The 17,175-nt window shown below is 34.8% G+C and overlaps 1 protein-coding gene across 1 annotated transcript in view; it reads left to right on the top strand.

Moving 5' to 3' along the window:
• Efcab3 (EF-hand calcium binding domain 3) overlaps nucleotides 1–17,175 on the top strand; it is a 494,429-nt gene that overhangs the window by 21,969 nt on the left and 455,285 nt on the right. The window contains exons 7-10 of the mRNA XM_005402243.2: nucleotides 367–408; nucleotides 1,461–1,585; nucleotides 2,277–2,359; nucleotides 13,498–13,641. Coding sequence (XP_005402300.2) covers nucleotides 367–408; nucleotides 1,461–1,585; nucleotides 2,277–2,359; nucleotides 13,498–13,641 — 394 coding nt within the window. The remainder of the gene's footprint in view (nucleotides 1–366; nucleotides 409–1,460; nucleotides 1,586–2,276; nucleotides 2,360–13,497; nucleotides 13,642–17,175) is intronic.

The following is a 17,175-nucleotide window of genomic DNA, read 5'->3' as shown; positions in this document are numbered from 1 at the left end:
AATGTCATCCACGTGGTGCTGGTTTTAAACACATACAAAATACAAAAGTTCTAAAGTTAAAAAGGCTTCCACCTCAATTTCAAAAAAAGGCCTAAGATGCCAAACAGTGTGTCCCTAAAAACATATGTATATATAAAGTTATAAATATAAAACAAAAAATATAATAAATACCTCAAATGTTTAAAAAAGTAAAAAACATAAATTGTCTAAAAAGGACTACAGAAATACCCAAACTGGCCCCCCCCCGAAAAGGCATAAAAGCTATAACCACCAAAAATAACATAAAAATATAGTCATACTCATGTGTGTAAGATATAGTTCCTTCTAAATGGAAATAATCTCTTTTTCATTTCTCTTTTTTTCTAGCCTGGAGTTAAGAAAGAGAAACCATATAGTCTTTCAGTGGGGGTAAGATTTTTCCTAACTACTCATTCTTGCTGAAAGCATTGAGTTTTGCATAGTTTTGCTTTACTTGAGTTGTCAGTCCCAATTTTTGTTAATTTTTTATGGTTTGAGAATTTTCTCTTTAGAAAGTACATAGTCTTTAAAATGGGAGGCTTTAGGTTCCATGTGAAATAGAAGATGCCTATGATTAGAATCTTCATCTTTTTTAGTTGTTTTTTTATTATGTGTTTTTTATTACATATTTGCAATACATAATGATTACATTTATCATGAGGTGTTTATACATATACATAACAGTGGGTTACAGTTCTGGAGAACAGTTAATTGTTTTTTGTTCCCTTCCTCTCACATCCCTCCCCTCTCCCTCTAACTCTTGATCCCCTTTCCATTTGAAAAGCTCTATTTCCATTTTATTTTCTGATTCTCTCTTTTAAAAAATCTTTTTCCTCTTACTTCCCTCCCTCCATCTCTTGTTCTCCTTCACATTTGAAAAAGATCTCCTCAAAATGGTCCTTTTCTACCCATCTGTTTGTCTGTCTTGAGTTATGTTTGTACATGTAATGTCAAGTTGATTCTTTACTCAATCATAAGGATAATTTAAAACAAAATTACTTGTACCACTTGAATACCTGTGATTTTTGGTTTGGCATATAAATTTACACCTGATCATAGCTAAAAGGCTGAGAAGCAATAAGTTCTATACATAATTTTGCACATACAGTTAAATCTGGTGAGCACATCCAGGTCTGGTGGTTGAGTCATGTTTTCACAATAGTGTAGGTTTTCCCAACGCTGTAAAATCTAGGACTACAAATTGATAGAACGTTAATTAGGAGGTAATTAGTTACATATTTAAGAAAAACAGGGCTTTGTAAAAGGAAGTTATATAGTTTAAAATTTTAGAATAAAATGTAATTTAATTACAAAAAGCAATTTCATATCAGAATAGCTACGTGAGGAGCTGAGGTCTGATTATCTTTTCAGAGGTTTATTGTGTAAGAATGCTGCATTAACAGAGTGATCCCAGGCACTGACATACTTGCATTTGTCTCTAGGTCGCCCCTCCCTCTGTGAAGCTGCCCAAGGAGATAGCTAGGAAAGAAAGCCTTTTGTGCAAGTTGCCAAAGCAATACAACATTCAGAGGACTTCATTACCTCTTCGTATATCTTCAATTTTTCGGTATTTAAATCATTGTATTTTGTTCCTTGAATATTAAATGTTGTTGTTTTTTTTCTCTCTAGAGTTAGCTACACATTCCACATATAAAATATCTAATGGTTTGTGCAAATTAAGAGACTACATTCTTAGGAAGAATCATGTAAGAGCATGGTACTTGAGATTGGAAAACTTAGATCAAGTCCTAATTGATCTCACTTACAATTGTAAAATTTACATCTCTGGGCCTCATTTTCCACATCGTACAAGACTCTTCTTCCGACAGTAACATTATGTGATTTCGGTTATTTACATGTTATAGGACTGGATGAATCTTTTCCAGATATTTTTACTGACAAGTGATCAAATCTGGGATTATTTGGCTGTTTAAAGATGTTTATGTTTACTCATTATAACACCTTTCTTTAAAAATGTTTTGATTTCTGTTAAGAGTAGGAAAACTGGGACCACAGCCAAAGAACAGTGGGGCATGGGCACTATTTACTTTCTAGGATAAATTCTATGCCACAGAGGTATGTTGTTTAAAAGAAACAAGGTGAAAATTGCGGGGTGAAGAATATGGAGCTCCTTACCAATTGAAAGTTCTTTAAGAAAGGTTCTTAGGACGTTCAGGTTATTGATCGGGTTGACTATTTTAAAATGGTATTTTATGTTTTTTCTTTACTGCTTTGTGATGAGGCTGTTTCTTTGGCAGGAAAAAGGAAATGCCTTCTAACCTCTACCTCACATTGTATGAAGAAGTACCCCATGGATATTTATACGCAGAAGAATTAAGTGGTAATAAGATTGCTTAGAATTTTTTGAATAAATTTTCCGATTATATGCTTTCTCCCTAGTTACTTCTCTTTGTCTACTCCTAGTGGCTTACAGTACCAGTTAATATTACTTTATATAGCAAATGCTTCAGGCCAGGAGAAAGCTAAAGCAGATAGTGTAGTCCATAAATATCTTTTGTTGTATTGATTGGGGTCAGAAAATATTATCTATGGGAAAAGTATATATATACTTCTTTATTTCAGCTTATATATTTTGGAAAAATGGAATTACATAAGATATATAACTTAGTAAGCACTAGAATAGCTGGTTTCACTGGAATATAGTCCTTGATACCTTAATATTAAGGTTTAATGACCCTTTACTTTTTTATTTTCAAGAGAGTAGTAAAAGAAAAAAAAAAGGACAATAGCAGCATACCAACATCACAAACATAAACAAAGCAAAGTAAAGCAAGCACATTAAAAGTGATACAGGGTTTCAAAACAAAATGATAGGAATTAACAGTGGTTGTTATATTACATATTGTTATCTTCAACTACATTGTTCAGATTGCCAGATGTAAGAATGGAAGATTGTTCAAACCATTAAAGCGAATAAAAAAATACTTATTAGATAAAACATTAGAGATAATACAGAGTTTCACTAGACAGGATGGTAGGAATTCACCAATGGTTGTTGCATTGCATATTGTTGTCTTCAAATCAGTTGCTGAGATTACCAGACACAAGCATGCAAAATTGGTCAGCGTATAAAATATTTTAAGCATTAACTGTTCCTTTCAATATACCATCAGACATCAGCAGTATAGTTATCCCAGCTATTCTCTCTATACATATATATCTATATATTTATATATCTATATCTGTATCTATTTTGCCTGCCTTCTTTTGGTTTTCTTCTTTCCCTCATCCCCCAAAATTCAAATCCCTTTGAATTTTGGGGGCCTTATTTTTTTTTAATTCTTTGTATGTCCTAGATAGAAGTCCTTTGTCTGAGGGACAGTTGGCTAAAATTTTTTCCCAATTTGTGGGCTTTCTTTTTACTCTATTGATGATGTCTTTTGATGTGCAAAAACTTTTCAATAAGATGATATCCCAGTTGTTGATTCTTTGAAGTATTACCTATGCAGTTTGGTTTTTGTTCATGAACTCTCTGCCTACCCCTATGTCTTCAAGATTTTTACCTACTTTCTCTTCTAATAGATTTAGTGTTTCTATCTTAACATTTAGATCTTTAAGCCATTTTGACTTAATTTTGGTGCATGGTGATAGACTTGGGTCTAGTTTTAGTCTTTGGCGTGTGGAGAGCCAGTTTTTCCAGCACGATTTATTGAAGAGGCTAGCTTTCTTCCAGTGTATATGTGTGGCCCCTTTGTCAAAGATAAGGTGGCTGAGAGTGCTTGTAGCTGTGTCAGCATCTTCTAATCTGTTCCACTGATCTTCAGGTATGTTTTTGTGCCAGTATCATGCTTATTTTATCATAGTAGCTTTGTAGTATAATTTCAATTTGACCTTTACTTTTTGACACTGACCTTTCTCATCTCTTGGGCTTTTCCTATATTTTTATGAAGTAATTTGCCATATTTTTCTTTCTCTCTTAACTCTTGTCATCATATTAGCTATCTTTAGTGTCCAAGTGGATGACTCATGTACTACTCTAGCTTCATATTTTTCAAAATTAATTATTTTACCTTTATTTGTCTAACTAGCACTGATGTCCACCAATTGAACATTGACATCATGTTGAAGTATGAGACAGTCTTATTCTCTGCTTATCTCTTACGCTTGCAACTTTCTTCATTTATAGTTTTATTTCCTTGACCACCTCATTTGGTTGGTGATGCTCTGATTTTTAACTTTCCCTACCTTTAGCACAGTTGGGATTCCCTGTAAGATTTGGCCAGATGTCTGTCCTGTTTCCTTTGATGCCTTTCCAAGCCTTCATTACTTTCTTCAAATTCTCAACCCTATCTTCTTTAGTCACATTAAATGTTTGTTTGTTTTTCATTTTTGTCAGTAGAACTCATTAGCAGATCTTTTAAAAAATTTTATTAGTACACTTTAAGTATATATAATGATAGTATTCATCATATGGAATTTGTACGTGCACATGATATATCTTCATTGTTTTTCCCCTCTCCTTCCCCATCCTTCAACAGTTTTTCCCCTGCTTATTTAAAAAAGCTTTGTTTCTATTTTTTTTGCTCCTATTTTCTTTTTTTCACTTTCTCTTCCTTCCTTTCACCCTACCCCCTCCGTAGTTCCCCTTCCTACTTGAACATTTTCTTCCTTTTTCACAGTATCTGTTATACATTTTGGTCCATATTTACACTTTTGGTTTCTGACACCAGAGAAATCATGCCATATTTGAATATGTGTGTCTGATTTATTTCATTTAAGGGTATGTTCTCAAGATAAACCGTTTCCCTAAAAATGTCTTAAGTTTATCCTTCTTTATGGCAGAGTAGTACTCCAGTGTCAAAACCCACATCTTCTTTATCTGTGCATTTGCTGATGGGTATTTGGGCTGTTTTCAAGATCTAGCTATTACAAACTGTGCTGCTACGAATATGGGTGTTCATCTATCTCTATTGAGATGCTTTTAATTCTTTCAGGTGGATACCAAGAAGGGGAATAGCTGAGTCAAATGGAACTTCTAGTTTTAGTTTTTTGAGGAATCTCCACATTGATTTCCACAGTGGTTGCATCAGTCTGTACTCCCACCAACAGTGGAGAAGCATTCCTTTTTCCCCACAGGCAAGCCAGCATTTGTTATGGGTTGATTTCTTGGATAATAGCCATTCTTTCTGGAGTGATATGGAATCTTGTGTTGTTTTAATTAGCATCTTGTGAATGACTGATGATGTTGAAAATTTTTTTGATGTTGATCATTTTTTAATATATTCATTTGCAATTTCTACTTCTACTTGAGAGGTGTCTATTGATTTCAGATGCCCATTTTTGGAGTGGGTCTTTAAATTTGGGGGAGTTCTGATTTTTTTTGAGCTCTTTATATATTCTAAATATTAGCACTTTGTCTGAGGAACAGCTGGCAAAAAGTTTTTCCTAGTCTTTGGGTTGTCTCTTTACTCTGTTGGTGGTTTCTTTTGCTGTGCAAATCTTTTTAATAAGATGAAGTCCCAGTTGTTTATTCTTTGTGATATTTCCTGTGTGAGTGAGGTTTTGTTCAGAAAGTCTTTGTATATACCTATGTGTTTGGAGTTGATTCTGCACATTCCAGTCTATTTTATTGAACCTTGGGTCTGTTTGTTTGTCAGTACCATGCTGTTTTTATCACTGTAGCTTTGTACTACAATTTCAAGTCAGGGATTGTGATGCCTCCTGCCTTGCCTTTGTTGCCCATGATTGACATTGCTATTCTAGGTCTGTTCTGGTTCCAAATGAATTTTAGGATTGTTTTCCCTAATTTTGTGAGGTATGCTGTTGGTATTTCATTGGGATTGTATTAAATCTATATAACAAATTTGGGAGTATGGCCATTTTCACTATATTGGTTTTTCATACCCAAGAGCAAAGGATATCCTTCCATTCTCTGATACCCTCTTAAGTTTCCTTTTTCAGAGTGCTATAGTTTTCAATGTAATATCTTCTACTTCCTTCATCAGACTGGTTCCTAAGTATTTCAGTTTTTTGATGCTATTGTGAAAGATGTGGGTTCCCTAATTTCTCTCTTATTGAGTTTGTTATTTGTGTTCAGGAATGCTATTGATTTTTGAGTGTTGTCCTTGTATCCAACCATGGTACTGAATTTAGTTATTAAATCTAGAAGTTTTTTGGTGAAGTTTTTGGGGTCTTCTATTTAGAGTGTCATCTCATCCTCAAAACTAATATTTTAACTTTTTCATTTGCTATCCTTATTCCTTTTATTTCTTTCTCTTGTCTGATTGCACGGATGTTTCCAGAACTTGAATAGGAGTAAAGATAGTAGACATCCTTGTCTTGTTCCTGATTTTAGAGTGAAAGCTTTCAGTTTTTGTCCAGGTAGTATGATGTTGGCTGTTGGTTTGTCATGGATGACTTTTATCAAAACAAGATAAAGACCATCTATTGCAATTTTGTAAAGTTTTTTTTATCATGGGTGGTTGTTGGGCCTTTTCTGATGCTTCTTCTTTATCCAGATTAACATGTGGTTCTTGTCCTTTACTCTGTTAATATGGTGTGTTACATTTATTGATTTGCATATGTTACACCCTACCTGCACCCCTGGGATGAATCCTACTTGGTCATAGTGTATAATCTTCTTGATGATATGCTGCATTCTGTTTGCCAGTATTTTATCAAGGATTTTTGCATCTATGTTCGTTAGGGAGATTGATCCATAGATGTCTTTTTTCGTTGGATCCTTCTCTGGTTTTGGTATGAGCTTTTTTCCAGGAATGAGTCTGGGAGTCATGCTTCCCTTTCACTTTCATTACACAGTTTGAGGAGTAGTGGTATTAGATCTCTTGTAATTTTCTTATATAATTTAGCATTGAATGTGTCAGGGCTGGTGCTTTTCTTTGTTGGTAGGTTTTTAATTACATGTTCAACTTCATTGGCTGATATTGGGTTATGTAGGATCTTTCTATCTTCTTGACCCAGCTTTGGTAATTCATATGTATCTAGGAATCTGTCTACTTCTTTTGTGTTTTCCATCTTATTAGAATACAAGTTCTTGAAGTAGGTATTGATCTTCTGGATTTTTAAGGATTCATTGTGATTTCAGCCTTTTTATACCTAATTGCATGGATTTGAGTCTTCTCTTTCCATTTTTGGATAAGGTTGGCTAAGGGTTTATCAATTCTATTTAATATTTTTTGGGGGGTGTACTGGAAATTGAACTCAGGACCTGTGGTTACCAGGCAGGTGCTTGTGCCACTGAGCTATATCCCTGGCCCTCCTTTATTTTTTCAGAGAACCAACTCTTCACTTGATTGATTCTTTGTATTGGTTTCTTAGTCTCTTTTGCATTAGTTTCTGCTTTATAATTTCCTCCCTCATATAAGCTTTGAGCCTGACTTGCTTATGTTTTTCTAGAAGCCTGAGTTTGAACATTATGTTGTTTGACTCTCTCTGTTTTTCTGATATGGGAATTCACCCTATAAATTTCCCTTGTAGGCCTGCTTTCATTGTGTCCCATAAGTTCCAATATATAGTATTGGCATATTGTTTAATTATAAAAACTGTCTAATTTCTTTTTAAATTTTATCTGTGACCCATTGTTTATTTGGAAGGGTGTTATTTAATGTGTTTTTATGAAGTTTTTGTGGTTTCTTTTGCCACTGGTTTTCAATTTCATTGTACTATGGTCTGATGATATGCATGGGATAATTTCAGTTTCTTTACATTTACTTAGGCATATTCTGTGAGCTAGTATGTGGTCTGTTTTGGGGAACATCCCATGCGGAGCTGAAAAGAATATGTACTCTGATGCTGTGGGATAGAACACTCTGTATACATCTACTAAGTCCCCTTGTTCAAATATTTGGTTCTGTTCTAATATTTTGTTGTTAATGTTTTGTCTAGTTGATCTGTGTATTTGTCACACTGTTGTATATAGCTCCCCCAGTACAGTTACATTAATGTCTATTTGGTTTTTTATGTCTGTTAATACTTGTGTTATGTAGTTGGGTGCACTAATATTTGGTGCATATGTATTTATGATTGTTATCTGTTCTTTTTGGATTGTTCCCTTTACAAGAATGTAGTGACCTTATTTGTCTCTCTTGATCAACCTTGGCTTGAAATCCACTTTGTTGCAAATAGAATAGCAAATAGAATAGCAGGAACCCTTTGAGTTCCTGCCATATAGAGTATTATTTTTCATCCTTTGACTTTCAGTGTATGAATTTTTGAGTTAAGTGTGTTCTTGTATGGAGCATATTATTGAATATTGTTTCTTGGTCAATTCTGCCAGTCTGTTTCTTTTGATTGGTGAATTGAGACCATTAACATTGATGGTTATAACAGATATGTATTCACTTATCCTTGTCATATTATTTTCCTGTTGGTTTTTTTCTTTTCTGTCTTTTTCATTACATGTCTTTACTGGTGGATTCATTCTGTTGGGGTTCATGGAGTTGTAGTGTTTATTATCTCTGTCTAGAATTCCTTCAGAATATTTTGGAGTGCTGGTTTGGTGGTCATGAATTTCTTCAGGTGTTCTTTGTCATCAAGTATCTTATTTCTCTATCAATTTTTTTGAAGGGCATGATCATTTATTTTTTTTAAAAACCACACTGATTATAATGACCAGTATACACATGATAATGGTTTTCTCTGGGATATCACTGTGGTATTTTGTGTATATTAAAATAGTTCAACAGGACTAAGAAAGTTGGAGAACAAAGATCTTAAATGAAAATAGATTTCTCATATTTCTGTTGTTTTAACCCACAGAATTATTTTAAACCCCCTATGAATCAGTAGCATAATGTTAATCAGTTGTGAAGAACATACATTCTCTTAGAAGTAGGATGAACTTCTTTATATTTTAATCTGTAGTTTTTATAATTTAAGTATGACCACCCTGGCTAAAGGAGAATCATAGAAGACATCTCTAATAACTTCCATGCTACTGTTGCACAAGTTTAGTGAGTTTTTTAAAAAATCAAAGAGGCAAATAAATGTGACTTTAAAATCATTAGAAAAACATAGTACTTATTTGTCCAATAGACTCAAACTTAAATTCTATAATTATGGCCTCCAAACTTTTGCAATAAAATTAATATTTCATATATATATAGGATTTGTTTATAAATAGTACTTTGCAATCAACAAGAGAAAGCCACACACTTGGACTCTCTCAAGCGGTAACAATGGAAGAAACAAAGCAAATAAATGAGGCTCTAGAAAAAAATCAAATCAGAAATAAGTTTTCACATTACTTCAGAAATGATGACCATAATGAAGGGTATGATTAGTGAAAGTAGAGAACATACAGCCTTTCATTATTCACTATTTTCATTATTCACTATTTCATTATTTAAAATAATTCTGTGGGTTAAAACAACAGAAATATGAGAAATCTATTTTCATTATTCACTATTTCATTATTCACTATTTTTTAGTGAATAATGTATTTGGAGGTATTCAACATATCCTTGGCAGAGACAAAGCCACATCATGTTAAATCTGGCCCTATGTACCCAAGGTACCACATTCTTTATTAATTTTGAAAGATAGTTTTGCAGGGTATGTCAGTCTGGGTTGGAGGTTATTTTCTTTTAGGGCTTGAAATACTTCACTCCAAGCTCTCATTGGCTTTGCTTTATAAGTGATTTGTTTCTTTTCTGTAACAGCTTTTAATATTTTGTTCTTATGTTGAATTTCTGAAATCCTGATTATTATATGTGTTGGTGTAGATTTTTTTTGATCATGGCTAATTGGAGTTGTATATGTCTCACTTTATCTGTATGTCAAATTCTTTTTCCATGCTGGGGAAGTTTTCTGCCATTACTTCTGTGAACAGGTTTTTTTTTTTTATGTCATTTGTGCTGTCTTCTGCTTTTCACTGACTCTGATCAATCTTATGTTATTCTTCTTTGCATCATCTACCAGCTGTTGGATTGCTTTTTTGTGGTCCCTTGGTATTTTTAAGAAATCTTTCCTTTGTTAACCACAATCCTGTCTTCTAGATCTGATATTCCGTCTTCACATTGGTTCATTCTACTGTGTACACTTTCAATAGAATTTTTTAATCTCCTGCATATCTGATTGAATATTTTTCATGGATTCTGTTGTTTTCCTATGTTGGGCATTCATGATTTCCATCATTTTCCTAAGCTCCACTTTTTAAAAATCTGTATCTTCTCTAGTTTCACTAATCATATCCTTCATTATGGACATCATTTCTGAAGTAATGTGAAAACTTATTTCTGATTTGATTTTTTTTCTACAGCCTCATTTATTTGCTTTGTTTCTTCCATTGTTACCACTTGAGAGAGTCCAGGTGTGTGGCTTTTGGACTGTTCCACCTCATTGCCCCTTGGGTTTGCTTTTGATCTGAAAGTCTGGGATTGTATCTTGCTTCTGTGTCTTCTCATTTTCTATTTTTTTTTTTTTGTTTAATTCCTGGGTTGATGTTTGTAAATTGTTTATGGTTGATATCTGTATTGCTAGTATCAAGAACCCTTATGAAATGTCTCCTCAGAGATGTCTTCTAGATTTAGTTACCTTGTGGATTTTGAGTCTGTTGCAAGGTCCTACCTCTTCAATTTATTGGGGATGAGAAACTGCTGCCTACTTGGCCCAGCCCCTGGTTCTTTGGCAGTAGGTAATAGTATTGTTTATGACCCTCAGGCAATCTCAGTTATAGGATACAAGGAAGAATAACTGATTTGAACAGTTATGTCACTTTGGCTAAAGTTGTACAATCAGTAATAACAATATCATTAAACACCCCCTAGGAAATGACAAGCTGTGTTAACTATTAATATACCACCTTTAACCACCTTTAAACAGGATTTGCAGTTATATAATGAAATCTAAAACAAACCAAAAAATTCTGTACAGTAAATATCCCCTGAATATGATGATGTTACCCTCAGGGGAGAAAATTTAAAAGGGGCTAAGGGGAAAATTAGAGAATTAAAAAAAGAGAAAGGATTAGAAAAGGCTGAAGGACAGAGGAAGATTACCCAAGCTTTGGGAACTGGTAAAACAGACAGGAGAGAAAGAAAGAAAGAACAGAAGCAAGAATAGACCAACAAAAAAAAAAATTAGAAACAATGTTCTCACTCATAAAAAGGAGAACAATCGATCAAGAAAAATAGAGAAAAAAGAATTAAAGGAGAAAAACAGAAAACATCCCTACTTCAGGGTGTGTCTCTGCTGTCACTGATTGACGGGAGGGCCGGGAAAGTCCAGCTCCATCCACGTAGACTGCTCCCTGTATTCCAGCAGTAGAATTATGGCAGTGGTAGATAATCCCAGCAAACCTGAGCCTTTAGTTCCACTGAACTTCAGGCTGATTCTGGTTTCTGGCTGTGAGGCTCAGACCAGATTTTTTTCGGCCTGTGACACTCTGAGTGACTCCTGCCAGCTTGACCTTGGCTCCCTGACTTCCTGCTGGCTTGAACTCAGTTGCACCTCACCGTGAACGTGGAGCTGCTAGATGGAGCCAACCTGCAGATGTTCTGAGTACTACTTCAGTTGGTCCTCTTCCAAAATGGCTACCAGCCAGTTGTCCTGTCCTGGAGGGGCATCTGAACCCAAATAACTCATCAGCCACTGCAGTCTGCAGCATCCACTGGTCCATTCCACTGGTGTCTGGTGCATTTCTCAGTAGAGGCCTCTGGGGTCACCAGTAGTCGCTGCCCCTGCAGGTTCAAGCTACCCCTCTCACACTGCGGGCAGCAACTCAGGGAGAAAACACCTCTTGCACCCTCCCTCTTCTACACTGTGGGCCTTATCTTTACTCTCCCTGTGGGCTCCGATTCTCACTTCAGATCCTTGCTGGGTCCTGGGGCCCCCTTTCCATCCTCATTCTCTTCCTCATGTTGCCATATACCAGTGTCTGGATTCCAAATACCAGAGAGGCTGCTTCTCTTGTGCTCACTATTCCACCACCTTTCCTGCAGTCCCTAACGTTTTGAAAAGTGTTTCTTTAATTAAAATGTGAAAATTTGCTTCCCTGAAATCTATGAAAGCAGATATTTACTTCCATTTAAAAAAATTAGCAAGAACATTTCTCATGAGATTGGCTTTTTATCAGATTTTAAGTGTACAATATAGTGTTGCTCTCTATAGTCACAATATTGTACAGCAGCTCTCTAGAACTTAATCAGGTAACTGAAATTTTATACCCATTGATTAGCAACTTTCTGTTTTTCTCCTCCTTAGCCCTTAGTAACTACAATTCTATTCTTGTCTTTGACTGTTTTTATATATCATATATAAGTGGAAGTATGCAGTATTTGTCCTTCTGTGACTAGCATATTTCACTTACCATAATATCCTCTGGACTCGTCCTTGTTATCACATAATGCAGGATTTCCTTCCTTTTAATAGACTAATTAATATTCCATTATATATATGTCTGACACTTTTTATCCATTGTGTTTTGATGAACAGTCTGGTTGTTTCCATATATTGTCTACTGTGAATAGTGCTGCCGCAAATCTGGAAGTGGTAATGTCTCGTTGAGATCCTGATTTTAAGAAATGGGATTGCTGTATCCTGTGGCTTTACCTTTTCATAGAGTGTTAATAAAGACTGTTGAGAAGAATCTGCCTACATCTTTGCTGTTCCTTCCTCTGCACTTACCTATAAACACCATCCATATCCTTACCTTTCATCTCTTTGGTAAAGGTTCCTTTTCACTAGACTAATACTTTCACTTCTGATTTGCGTTCTGTTTCCTTCTGCTTTCATAGGTTCTGTTCTTTGTAAATTTTATACTCAACATTTTTCAGAGAAGCTCCATTAATTACTTCTTCTCTTCCTTCTCCTTCTCTTTCTCCTCCTCCTCCTCCTTCTCCTTCTCCTTCTCCTTCTCCTTCTCCTTCTCCTTCTCCTTCTCCTTCTGCTCCTCCTCTTCCTTCTTTTTCTTTTTCCTTTCAGATCACTGAAATCTGGATTCTACCTCCAGTACTGCACTAAATCCATTATTAAAGTCACTGTACTCAGTTTTTCTTTTGCACTTAACATTTTCATCTATTGCATCTGAAAACAAAACGTACTATTCAGTGAACTAAACCAAATTCAGTTCAACAGACATTTTTGGGAGAATTTATTCTAAAGTAGCACTAGAAAGAGAAGAATGAAAAACCCTGCCCTCCAGAAACTGACGGTTTAGTGAAGGATGTGGACAATGCAAACAGCCACAATACCAAGAGACGTGGCAGAGATGCACGCTGAATGGTACGGGAGTGCAGAGGAAGGATTAATATTCCTAGGGAAACTTGTGACTACCTCACCCCGTATGATCTTTGTGTTACTTTTTTGACAGTTTCTCATTGGCTCCAAATTTACCTAAGTAAATAATGAGAAGAGAGTTTAAAGTAGGGAATCTGGGAAACAGAAATTGACTCTCCTTTCTCCTTTTAATGATTATCATTTTTTTCTTAAGGAAGGGTAGGGGAGAATAAGGATACTTATTCATTTGAATTGATTAAATGTTTTATTACATATGTGCAGCACTTCATAGAGCCTGTATAATTTTTAGCAAAATTCGAAATGGTAAGATTTATGTGAACGATCTGCCACTGGTCTTTGCTACCTTGAAGATTTCTATAAGTGATTCAGACATGCTACAGGCACTAAAGATTGTTGATATTGATGGTAAGTTTTTGAATATTAGTTTAAGGATCCTGGGAACAGTTTAATTACAAGTGATAGGAAACAAGCTTTAAAATATGTTATAAAACAGTATTTTCGACATAAATGTTATAAGTCATTTTATATGCTATAAAATATTTGCAATAATATTAAAAAATTGGTCCTCAGATACACATAATTGGATTATTAGATTGAATTATGGTATATTCTCACTATTGGTCAATGCCTAACCTACTTTTATTTAATCATGCAATGTTATTTTAATAACAGTAAATATCTGGCCCAGTTACCTAAAATTAAAACTAAGACTGTGACCAGCCATGGGGGTACATGCATGTAACCCAGAACTTGGGAGGCTGAGGCAAGAGGATCGCCATGAGTTTGACGCCAGTGTGGGCTGCATAATGAGACCTTGTTTCAAAAAAACAAAAGCCAAAACAAAGCAAATTAGGACTTTGAGAATAACTTGCTTGTATCTGTAAAGTTCACTGAACAGCTCATTTTTCTGTTTCCCCACCCTGAGGTAAGCATTCATATTTCCTTTTGTCTCTCTCCTCTCAGTAATTACATAATATATATATTTAGGGGCTGGAGATTTAGCTCAGTGGCACAGCACCTGCCTGGCAAGTGCAAGGTCGTGAGTTTGATACCCGGTACTGGAAAAAAAAAACCAAAAACCCAACATATATATTTAAAACCTTTAGTTGTCTTTTTGTTTTTAAAACCTCTGTAAATGTTTATCATGATTTATATAATCACTTGGAGTATTTCAAATAATATTAAGATGTATTAATATTGCTAGTTGCTGCTTTTAGTTTGCTTATTTGTACAGTATTATCTTATGTGAATATATCATGTTTTATATGTCCACACTCTCACTGATGAACACTGGGATTCTTTCTAGGGTTTAGCTACTGTGAGCTATGACCTGTTTTATGATGTAATATGTATGAGAGTTTTCCTTGGGTACATACCTATGAGTACAGTTCCTGAGTTATTACATGAGTTTATTCTATACTGTCATCTGAAGAGGTTGTACATTCACCAGTAACACACTTAAATCGGGTATTCTGTAGATCCACTTTGTTTTCAAAATTTGGTAGTTTAAGACTTTTAACTTTTGTTACTTATATGAAGTCATTTTATAGGCTAGGGAAGCATTTATATATTTGATATATTAAAATTAAAATATTTTATTTTAAACTGTCAAAGGACAGTTTAAATTGAAAAGTTAAAAACTTGGAGAGATTTGTAATACACAGAGAACTTGTACAAATGAATAACGAAGAAGTAGAAAAATGCTCAAGATACATGGTCAGGTATTTCACATAAAAATAAGACAGATGACCAATAGTTATATAGAAAGATACTCAGCATCACTATTGATAAAGAAATGCAAATTGAGATCCTAATAATAACATCTCAGACACCTAGAAAAATGATTCTTTTGCAGTCAAAACTTTAATTTGAAGAGGTATGTAATAGAGAATTGATTACATTTACAGACCATTCCAAGCGTGCTAAGGAGAGACAAGTTTAGAATAAAAATGATACCAGTAAGTTGAAGCAGTGGTCAAAACTAAAACACTTAGTACACCTTTAAGGTTGAAAGCACTGAGCTGCTCAAATATAAGATGTGGATTTATTATCCTAAAAAATTATAACTGGAAAATATTGGAAGTCAAATATTACTAAACAACATAGTAGTTGCATAGTTGCCCATGCTTTCATTGACGTTGCATTAATATGCGTTTATTCATCCATGCATTTGCTTTCACTGACTGTTTGCCTTAGCATGCATTTATTTATCTGCATCTCTCTAAAGCAACCCCAATTTTTTTTCAGCCCTACAGTGACTAGAAGTGTCCTTCAAAAGTAGAAATCGTGTCCCACCATTATATTTTACAGAGAAGTGTTTTTGTTTTACTCTAGTGTTTTTTAGCTTTTACTTTAGTATTTTTAGTTTATAAATTACCAAATGAAAATTATATCTTCACCCCCATCTTTCCCTGAAATCTTCAGTGGTAAATTATTAATAATTTGTGGACATCTTTCTGGCCTTTCTTTTATAAGGGCATGCACACATAATGATTTCAATCAGTCTAATGATTAAATGGGGAGGTCACATGTAAATTTTTTGCAGTTACTAATAGCACCCAAAGAACAACCCTGTATATCAGTTCTTTTACAATTGTGAACATATGTCTAAAGGACAGATTTTAGAAATGAAAAATCTGGGGTAAAGAACATGACATGTATATTCCAGAATTGCCCCATTCCCCACCTTCTCCCCATCCCTACAAAGATTTTTCCAAGGTATAGCCCACCACAATTACCACAAATGCCCTTTAAAAGAAGATACTCTAAACTCTACTTGCATCGACAATAAGTTGTTACCTTTAAAAATCCCATGGATGATTTTCATGTGGTCGACGATGTGGCCCTCCTAATAAGATTTTAAAATTTGATTAACTTGGGCAGGGTAGGTAGCTCAACAGCACCGCACCTGCTGGCAAGCAAGAGGCTCTGAGTTTGATTCCCGGTACAAAATTTTTTTTTTATTAACCCGTAATTTTGAAAATTGGCTGTGGAGAGAGTTAATGTCAAATTATGTTACTAAGGTGTTACCTTACCGGAAACAAGTATACAGTATGATAAATTACTAATTTTAATAGGATCAGGTAATGTAGATATCTTTACATCAGTATTTTATATCTGCTTGTACAGTTTGTTATCAATAAGAATGAAGCATACCATGCCACTATGATTATAGATATTTATCTTTTTTTACATGAGTGCTGCCTAAGTTGAAAAGTGTCAGAATAAGTACACCAAAGCCAGTTGAATCTTTTGGTTTTACTTTCGTCTCTGAATATAATGCGATGAACACGCTAGAGTGCTTTATCGTTATTGTTAAGCCTTTTCTTGCCAATGGAAGTATGAAACTAAAGAAGATTCTTTTTATCTGTTTTGAAAAAGACATCATAATGCGTGGATATTTTGTGAGAAGCAGCCTTGATTTTTAATGGCATCAAAATTTCTAGGGCCGGGGATGTAGCTCAGCAGCACAGCTTCTGCCTGGCAAGTGCAAGGTCCCGAGTTCGAATTTTGGTACAAAACAAAAAAAGAAAAACGTTCTAGACTTCAGTTTTCTTAAACACACACCCCGTCTTTAAACGTTCTATAGAGATGCTAATCAAGCACACAAGTCATGTATCATCGAGAGACCTTGTTCATGGGCCTTTCCACATTTGTTGAATGACTCTGGCTCGGAGAAAAAGAAAGAAAATTGAAGCCAAGTTTCTGTGAAATACTTTAACCCATTCCAGAAATTTTGATATTTTGAAAGACTTTTAGAGGAGATCTTAGAAAAATGAGTAGCTCTGCTGTTTCCTTAAGCGTGTAATTAGAAGAAACTATTGATGCCTACTAGTTCAGCCTGCTTTTTTGACTACTGTGCTGTTATGAATGTATTGATGCTATAAATGAGAATGCTTGTATACAAAGTGTTCTACCGGCCTCTCACCTCTTCAGAGC

The sequence above is a fragment of the Chinchilla lanigera genome, unplaced genomic scaffold (genome assembly GCF_000276665.1).
Source record: "Chinchilla lanigera isolate Chin_1 unplaced genomic scaffold, ChiLan1.0 scaffold00077, whole genome shotgun sequence".
Taxonomy (NCBI): domain Eukaryota; kingdom Metazoa; phylum Chordata; class Mammalia; order Rodentia; family Chinchillidae; genus Chinchilla; species Chinchilla lanigera.
This window is presented reverse-complemented; position numbering and strand designations above follow the sequence as displayed.